The sequence below is a fragment of the Phalaenopsis equestris genome, unplaced genomic scaffold (assembly GCF_001263595.1).
Source record: "Phalaenopsis equestris unplaced genomic scaffold, ASM126359v1 Scaffold000054, whole genome shotgun sequence".
Lineage (NCBI taxonomy): Eukaryota > Viridiplantae > Streptophyta > Magnoliopsida > Asparagales > Orchidaceae > Phalaenopsis > Phalaenopsis equestris.
The window spans coordinates 2,759,413-2,769,259 of NW_018164496.1; the positions used below are offsets into that span (position 1 = coordinate 2,759,413).

Genomic DNA, 9,847 nt, shown 5'->3' on the forward strand with positions numbered 1-9,847 from the left:
TATACATATATATATATATGCATAATTTAAAATTAGATGAAACCAAAATTTAAAAATCTTGGGGCTTTTTAGAGGGCAAAGGTCTTGAGCGATAATTTTTTCTTTCCACGTATTTGTTGTTTTCTTAATAGTCCAGCTGCATGTTGAGGAAGTAACCGTAATCCATGTGGTATACAAGTCCTGCAATGACTCATGGTCAAGCTCCTTCGTTCTCTATGTATGCCTATAGGATTAGATCATAAATATAATGAATAATTGTGATATAAATAATAAGATAATTTAAACGTGCTTATTAACGAGGTGGACGTATGCGGTGATTGAAGCAGAAGCATATAAAGGTGGTGCTTATAATGATGTTTGGCGTAGCAGGTGTTACGGGGACGTATGCGGTGATTGAGGCGACCGTTCCGGCGTTGCTTGATTTTTCTGGAGTTGTGCAGGAGACGATATTGCTGGTGGTGGTGGAGACGGTGGTTTTGGTTCCGGCGTCGAAGTTGGGATGTGGAGAAGGGGGAGGAGGCTATTATGATCTGAAAAATATAGTTGTCATCTCTAGTATGTGGGACAAAAAATTTCTGTAATCATAAATTAATGATGGATTTTGCAATTGAGATGTATCCCGTGGTTATTCTTATTTTATCTGAGTGCGTGCTCTCATGCAATGTTAAGACGATAATCCATTAATCTACCGCCACAAATTTTCTGGCACACATCAAGAATTTTAAATCCAGATTTATTTAAAGTTTTGTAACATAATACTTAAAAAAAGTATCTCAAATCAATTAAATCCCAAAAAATAATAACTAAGCAATTAGATTTTGTGAAGAAATTTAAGATGTAAATTGCAAAATACCCTCTTTTTGTCACCAATCTTTAACTTTAACTATAAGAGGAAGTTGGGTTAAATCAACCTAAAGCTATTTAAATCTAATTAGAAGGAAATAAATGAAACATTAAGCAAATCTCGGCTCACTTTAATCAGTTCAACTTTAATTGAAACTCTGCTTCTCAACTCGTTAATAAGGCTGGCCTGTTCTTTTGAGGAAGATGGGAACAATTAGATTGCAGTTGAACTCGATTCAGCTACTTCGAGAGATTGGCTTGATTCAACCACCACGACAAATGGGCTCGATTCAGTAACTTCGGCAGATGAGCTGAATTTAGTAGGAGAAACCGTGTACTCGTATTTGTGCATACATCTATTTATTAATTTTGTGCAAAAAACTAATTGTTAACCAAGAACTCTGCTCCTCACTTCTCAGCTTGCTGAAGCCGTGATGCTTCATGGCTGTCTTCTAATTCTTGAAACTCACGGCTCGCGTTTGAATTGATTCCTTCTGTTTTTATTCAGAAAACAGTAAGAGAGTCCATTCAAACAAAGCATGCTTATAAATTGTTTTCTAAATGAGCTAAACATAGACTTCGGTATTGACTCAAATAATTCATTAAGAAAATGGATCTCATAAAATAGTAATAATAATTCTCAATTGTTTTATTAAAAAAAAATTCATTTTTTTTGTTCGTTATAACCTGAATTCAAGCAGGCAAAAAAATAATTTGATTCCAATTTTACAGATCCTCAAGAACTATACTGAAGAAAAACTATCATTTATTAATGGCTGAGGCTGACATCACAATATGCAATAATTTCTTCACGGCTCTTCATATTCAAAGTCAATATGCAAAGATGACTTCTCCTTCTTCCTCCATCCATGCTTTTATATATTCTGTCCTTCAACTTTAATTCTCCACTTACGAAGAAGCACATGCATGGCTCTAATACCTGCTTCCATTCTCGTCATTCTGTTCTTCTCATACAATCCAGTAAGATTATCAGCACAGAGTTCGGGAGACGAAGCAGCTCTCATCTCTTTCAGGTCTCTAATCACATCAGACCCAGATGGAGCTCTTGTCTCATGGGGAAACACCTCTCTACACTTCTGCAACTGGCTTGGTGTCACCTGCAGCAATCACAGCAGCACTGAACCTAGAGTCACATCTTTAGAACTCATCGCCATTGATTTGTCTGGTTCTTTATCTCCTTCTCTGGGCAACCTCACCTTCCTTGAAGAGCTCCACATCTCTGAAACTCAAGTCTCTGGACCCATTCCAGATGAGTTTGGTTCTCTTTCTAACCTTCTGTATCTCAATCTAAGCTACAATTTGCTTTCAGGTGAGATTCCTCACGCTCTTTCCCAATGCTCTCTTTTGCAAAACATTAGCTTGAGAAACAACATGTTTTATGGCGAGATACCCTCAAATCTTAGCCTTTGTTCTGGGCTTCAACTCATTGATTTCCAAACAAATAATCTTACTGGCATAATCCCTGCAAGTTTGGGAGCTTTAAAAGGTTTAAAAGTTCTTCTTCTTCGGAACAACAAGTTGGAAGCCACGGAGGAAAGAGATTGGGATTTTCTTACTGCTTTAACAAACTGCAGTAATTTGCAGTATCTAGGGTTTGGGAAGAATAACTTGACAGGCAGATTACCTGAGTCAGTTGCCAATCTTTCAGTGCATCTTAAATATTTGAGCATGGATAACAACAAAATCTATGGAGGTATTCCTCTTGGCATTGTGAAGTTGGTCAATCTACAAACACTCTACTTGAGCTACAATCTTTTCAGTGGCGCTATTCCCTCATTTATTGGAGAGTTTCCAATGTTAGAAATATTATCGTTGAGCAATAATCAATTTTCAGGAGCAATTCCAACTTCATTTTGTAACCTCTCATCTCTTTCTGAGCTATACATGGGTACAAACAACCTTGAAGGTGGCATTCCTCCATGCCTTGGCAACCTCACCTCTATCAATTCACTGGATTTGAGTCAAATCAATCTAACAGGACATATTCCCTCTTCTTTAGGGAATTTATTCAACCTTGAAAGAGTTGCTCTAGATTCAAATAACTTGTATGGAAACATACCACCATCTTTGGGAAGCTTGCAATCTTTAGTTATATTAGATCTAGGGTATAATAACCTTGGTGGATACATCCCAGATTTACTTTGGAACCTCACTTCTATTGTAGAATTGGGCATAGAAAATAACAATTTAATTGGCCCTTTGCCAACAAAAACTCTTCCTTTCCTTCAATTACTTCGCCTTTCTAATAACAACCTTCAGGGACCCATTCCATCCTCTTTGTTTAACTCTTCTGCACTTGTGTTACTTCAACTTTTTAACAATTACTTTGATGGCACCATAGATACAAAAATAGGGAATTTAAAGAGCTTGTCTATAGTAATGTTTTCCTTAAATAACTTCCAAGCAAGTGACATTAAAGAATGGTCCTTCATTTCAGCACTAGCCAATTGCACAAATTTGAAGTCCCTAGATTTATCTGCCAATGAATTAGAAGGAACCTTGCCTCACTCAATTGTAAATCTAAGCACAACATTAAATTTGTTGAGATTAGAAATGAACAACATATCTGGAAACATTCCTATAGATATAGGAAATCTGGTCGGTCTTAACTGGTTGAGTCTAGGACCAAATAATCTCACCGGCTCCATTCCAGTGGGAATCACAAAGTTGAACTCGTTACAGAGATTAGATTTGCGCAGTAGCAACCTTGTAGGCAAAATTCCATATGGTCTTGGCAACCTTTCGAGGTTGAATATGCTTTACTTGTTTGATAATAATCTTGGTGGATATATACCTTCTGATTTAGGAAGTTGCCAAGAACTAACTCTATTATACATCCAATACAATAAGCTTATAGGCACTATACCTAAGGAAATCCTTAGCATCACCTCTCTCTCTCTCGGAATTGACTTATCACATAACTTGTTGGTTGGACCGCTCCCCATCGAGGTTGGCCTCTTAGTAAATCTTGTATTTCTTCGCGTGTCGAATAACAAATTAATCGGCCAAATTCCTAGCAACCTTGCTGAATGTGTGCAACTCAAATATCTTTACATGGATAATAACTTCTTTCAAGGAACCATTCCTTCATCTTTTACAACACTAAGAAGCCTTGAAGAGTTTAATATTTCACACAACAACTTATCCGGAAAAATACCAGATTTCTTGGAGTCCCTGCATCAACTGGACCTCTCTTACAATCATCTTGAAGGAGAAGTTCCCAAACTTGGTGTTTTCTTAAACAAAAGTGCATTTTCAGTGTTTGGAAATGACAAACTTTGTGGAGGTATTGCTGAATTGAAGCTACCATCGTGCCTTGTAAATAAACCAGGTTCAAATGAGAAGCATAATTTAACTATGCTCCTAGCAACAATCATCCCTATTACATGCATCATTCTCTTTTTGATCATCCTATTCTTTCTATTCTCTAAATGGAGGCGAAAGAAGTCAAAAAAGCTTTCATTAATGGAGAAACTTGAAGAAGATCAAAATCATGTAAAGGTTTCTTATGCCGAGCTTCATCGAGCAACAAATGGGTTTTCCTCACACAATTTAATCGGCAAGGGAAGCTTTGGTTCTGTCTATGTGGGAAACATGGATAAAAATTGGTCAAAAAATATCGCAGTAAAGGTTCTCAATCTCCAGCAAAGAGGTGCCTCCAAGAGTTTTGAAGCTGAATGCAAAGCAATGAGAAGTGTTCGGCATAGAAATCTTGGGAGGATATTAACGTCTTGCTCCAGCATCGACCATGAAGGCAATGATTTCAAAGCCTTAGTTTTTGAGTACATGCCAAATGGAAACTTGGATAAATGGTTGCATCCGCAATCAATATTTGAAAATGATAGCAGGAGCACTTTAACCTTAATCCAAAGGATGAATATAATTATTGATATAGCTTCTGCTTTAGACTATCTTCATAATCATGGATCTGTTCCAGTGGTTCACTGTGATCTAAAGCCTAGCAATGTTCTCCTTGATGAAGACATGGTTGCACATGTTAGTGACTTTGGTCTAGCAAGGCTCCTTGATGAAACTACAACACAATCTTCCCAAACTTCGACGGGCTCGATTGCATTAAAAGGAACTATTGGATATGCTGCCCCAGGTATGTATATATTCTAGGTTTTTTTTTTTCTTTTAAACAAAAGGCATTTTTATCTATGCAAATTTCCTTTCAAGAACCACTAAGAAAGGAAATCTTCTTTTAAACATATTATAAAAAGCAGCAAATTTGAAGAATGGAGGATAAAATGAACATGACATGCATTTAGCAAAGTAAACTTTGATTTTAGTTAGAGGGCATATTTGAAACAATGCTTATTGCTTCTATTTGAATATGGAGATCACGTGCTTGAGACAAGGAAATAGTCTTCTCTTTAAATATTAAAGTATTTTTTTTTATAAGCCTTGATTTGAGGGTGCTTCATATACTTTGGGGCCATTTAGGATCAAATTTTTAATTTTTTATTATTTGTCTTTGCTTTTATTTCTAAAAACTCATGAAAGAGCTAAAATTATTTAAAATACTTGTGAAAATAATGAACTTATTTTCAATAAGCCAAACATCATTTATTTTGAATCAAAACATAAATAGTAAAAAATAAGAAAATAAAATGATACCAAACAACCTTCAGGAAAGCACTTGTTTGTACTCCTTCTAACTCTTTTCTTTAACATATGATTTCAACTAGAATATGGGGCTGCCAATCAAGTCTCTATTGTAGGAGATGTTTACAGTTATGGCATAATTCTACTAGAGATGTTTACTGGAAGAAGACCAATTGATGAAATATTCAATGAAGGCCTCAACCTTCATGAATTTGTGAAGGCTGTCCTTCATGAGAGTGCAATGGATATTGTGGACCCTTACTTGCTTTTGCAGGAAGAACACGTCGAAGTTAGGGAAGACCTTCGACACATGAGAAGTATAAGCAAACATGAATTGGAATGCATAGTCTCGGTGCTTAAAGTCGGCCTTCTTTGTTCAGAGGAATCTCCAATAGAAAGAATACCAATTACACAAGCTTTTAGTGAATTATATGCAATTAGAAACTTCTTCCTCAAGTCCTCAAACAATAAAACACCACCTCTTTAGCTTATTCAATGTGAAATTAAGAATATTAATGTTTTCTCTTGTTTTGCATATGGTATTATAACAATTTATTTAAATTGTAATATACTGCTTACAGAGTTTGTTGTTCATCTAATAATGCAAATTTTTTGAATAGTTACTTCAAAATATTATTACCCTTGAGAATATGAGTTCATATATATGAACTAAGCATCAATAAAAGATTCAACATATGAAGTAACTGCATGCATGCATGCATACATACATACTTTAGTTGATTGTTTTTGTTTTTCTTAATGCTCGACATCTTCGGTAAACAAGTTAAAAAACTCTTAAATGAGAGGTGGACATTGGGTCAATTAATGTTTAATACAAGATATTTTAATTAAAAAAAATGATAATAATAATAATAGTAATAATGATTCTCCTTTGTTCTTCTAAAAAAAAAATGGAAGATTTACATTCATAGTACTTAATTCTTATGTATTTACATATCAAACAACTATACTTTTTTTGACATATGTCACCTTATTTATTCATGAAAATGTGTGTTTTATTTCTTAAGAAGTTAACATAATGATATTTTCGATGTGATACGAAAGATTTGTGTGATATAAATCTAAAAAGCAAAGTTTAAGTGATAGATATGTAAAAACATAAGAATTAGGTGTTATGTTTATAAATGCCCCTAAGAAAATTTCTTTCTTTGTGTGGTAGATTTTGAATTAAATTAGATTGAATCCAATTATAAAATTCTTTCAGTAATGTATTATAAGCAGCAATTCTTTCCCAACAGTTGTTAATGTTCATTAATGGCTGATATTGGGAGAAGATGATGACTAATCTATGTGGTATAGAAGACTTGCAAAGACTTGTGCTTATATAATCTCCTCTGCCCATCTAATTCTCTACGTAACACTGCAACAAATAATAATTGTGCCCCTAGCCCCAAAGGAGTAGATAAAAAAAAAAAAACATTCATAGCTGAAAGGCATTCATCAAATTAAATGAATTAAGAAAAGGGCAGTTATATAAATAGCACCCAAAACATTGCTTATTACAACTGACTTCATTTATCCATTCTTGAAATTTTCACTCAAATATCAAAACTCATCATAAAACCCCCCACTCATATTTTTCATTTCGTGAATTTCACAGTGGTTTGATCGTGGCACGCCTAAATAAATCAGTTCGATAGTTTAAAAATAGTACCTGGGTACCTGGTTGCTAGATTTTTTTTTAAATAGCAATGTCTCACAATCATTCCTAATTAATCCCCACTGGATGTATGACATTCTTACACAAGCAGATGGAACATGAATTTTTGTGAATTTAAAATGAAACCTTGCATGTTCTTTAGCGATTCAAATGCACTAGCAAGCATTTAAGATGATTTTTGGACTTACATGAATTTTAAGATTATTCTTCAACATTAGTGTTTTGCCTGAAAAATCATGCTTGGATTGTGACGAGCTTGGCCCTCCTCCAAAACACTTTCACTTGAAGTATTCTGATATCTTTAGGATATGTGCATATCACTAAATAGCTTATTAAAGTGCATCGAAGAACACACAACAACAACTTGCAGGTGCATTCAGTTACATGAAAGCGGTTAAGCTAAAGAGTTCTACAACAGAGTGAGAATCACATTTAAGTCCATGAAGGAGTGTTTCATTCATGGAATTAAGTGCAAAAAAATAAAGAAATATACTTTATTGGGTGTAGAATTGGAGATATTTTTAGAGTGAAAGAATAAAAATACCCAATTCAATCTTAGTGTTTAAAAACTAAAGCGAGAGTTAGTCTTCAAGGGAAGGGAAGTGGGAGCACTGGAGTGGGAGCCAACATCCTCCTAGGCTAGCCACAGATTTAGGAACTAAACCTAAGCTTAGCCAATGATTTTTTATAACACTGAATCAGGGTAGAGAATTAAAATTGCTTCTCTTTGACACAATACAAATTTAAACCACTTATGTCATCTCATTTAACCAAAAACTCATTGTAGTGGGAAAGATGCTTTTTTCATATAAGAAATCTTCACCACATAAATATAGTTTAGTAGTTACTGTTTTAAACTCTGCATTTAAGTTTTGTTAGTAGTTAATAATTCTATTTTGTTTGGATCTTACAATTTCAAAATTAGTGACAGTAATTTCGTTTGATTTTTATGAAATTCCCAGTTAATTTATAATTTCAAGTTTAAACCTTTCCCATGGGATCAATATCGGGACTTAAACTGAAAGTCTTATATTACTTGATAACGATACATATGCTTATGTAGAATCCCAATATTAAGTTTTGAAATCTTACTTTGCTTGGGATCAGGTTTTTGGTGTCATTACCGGGGATTAAAATCTTCAAGTAGTGGTGTCAACTTCTTTAGTACTACATAAAAAAAATATTGGGATCAAGTTTTTGGCGTCATTGTCGGGTATCGCAATAGTTGATATTGACTTTTAGGAGAATTTTAGTTGAAGTAATTAGGGTCAGACTTGGAAACTGTAGTGTTGTAAAAACTGTTTTTATGTGAAAAGTGTTTTTTGTATGAAAAGCGTTGTGAAAAAAAATGTTTGTGTGAAAAATAAGGTGTTTGTGAAAATGTTTCATAGTATTGAATATATTTTTTATTTTATTTATTTAAGTGTTAATGTTTTTTTGGTTATGTTGTGTATAAAAAATAAAGGATCTGTAAGACTTATGCCTTATGACCCTAAGTTAGAAAAAAGAAAAAAAATCAAAAAATAGAAAGGACTTGAAAAACTAGAAGTGTAAATGGAAAACATTGAAAATAATAACTTAGAAAATCATCATAAATCATTGAGGGATTATGTAAATCCTATGACAGATGAAATTCACTCAAGTATACAAACCCCTATCATAAAAGCTGACTCGTTTGAAATAAATCCATCGATTATCCAACTACTGCAGAACAACTAGTTTGGGGGTACTTATTCAGAGGATCTTTATTTACACTTATCAAATTTTCCAAAACTTTATGCTACATTTCGTTATAACGGCATGTCAGACAATGCTATTAGGCTAAGGCTTTTTCCTTTCTCACTAAAGGATAAGGCTAAAATGTAGTTATACTCATTAGTACCTGGCTCTATTAAAAATTGGGATGAGTTAACTCAGAATATCTTAGCTAAGTATTTTCCACCTTCAAGGACTACTAAACTTACAAACGATATTATCTCATTTTGTTAGTATAAAGGGGAATCAATATACAAAACCTGGGAAAGATTTAAGGAACTCCTAAGTAAGTGTCCACATGATGCTCTGACCGATTGGTTAATCATTCAAACTTTTTACAATGGGTTAATGAAATCCCTTAGGTCTACAATTGACGCTTCGCTGGTGGATCATTAATGTCAAAACAATTTGACGTAGCATATGCATTAATTGAAGAAATGGATACAAATGAATTTCAATGGCTCTCTACAAGGGAAAATCCCAAAAAGGTAGCCAATGCTCATGCACAGATGCGTTTGCAATTCTTGCATCTCAGGTTGTTATAATATCAAGGAAGTTGGACCAACTTGGAATGAGCCAGCCTTAATTCACTTCAGTAAGTGGGGAAAGTTCATTATGGAATATGATTGATTCTAACTAATCATATGATACTTTAAATACCATAAACAACCTGTATTCTAACTGTTACAACTCAGGTTAGAAGAACCATCCTAATTTTAATTAGTATCATACTATTTGGGGTAGAAACCAACAATGAGAAAATAATCATGCAAATCCTAATGAAAGTTGGAATAATCAGGGGAACACAAACTATAGACCTTAATATCCACCAAACTCTAATAATGATCAACAATTTGAGGATAAGAAGATGTTTATAAAAGAAGTGGTATTGCAAATGGGAAACCAGTTGCAAGGTCAAAATGCTGTGATTAGAAACAT

At 34.1% G+C, this 9,847-nt stretch overlaps 1 protein-coding gene across 1 annotated transcript; it reads left to right on the forward strand.

Annotated features, from left to right (window-relative positions):
- The first annotated feature begins 1,705 nt into the window (after window positions 1-1,705).
- On the forward strand, window positions 1,706-6,011 carry LOC110019367 (receptor kinase-like protein Xa21). Its single transcript, XM_020717009.1, has 2 exons — window positions 1,706-4,969; window positions 5,556-6,011. The coding sequence occupies exons 1-2, from the start codon at window positions 1,771-1,773 to the stop codon at window positions 5,957-5,959; spliced, it is 3,603 nt and encodes a 1,200-aa protein (XP_020572668.1). The 5' UTR covers window positions 1,706-1,770; the 3' UTR covers window positions 5,960-6,011.
- The last annotated feature ends 3,836 nt before the right edge of the window (window positions 6,012-9,847 follow it).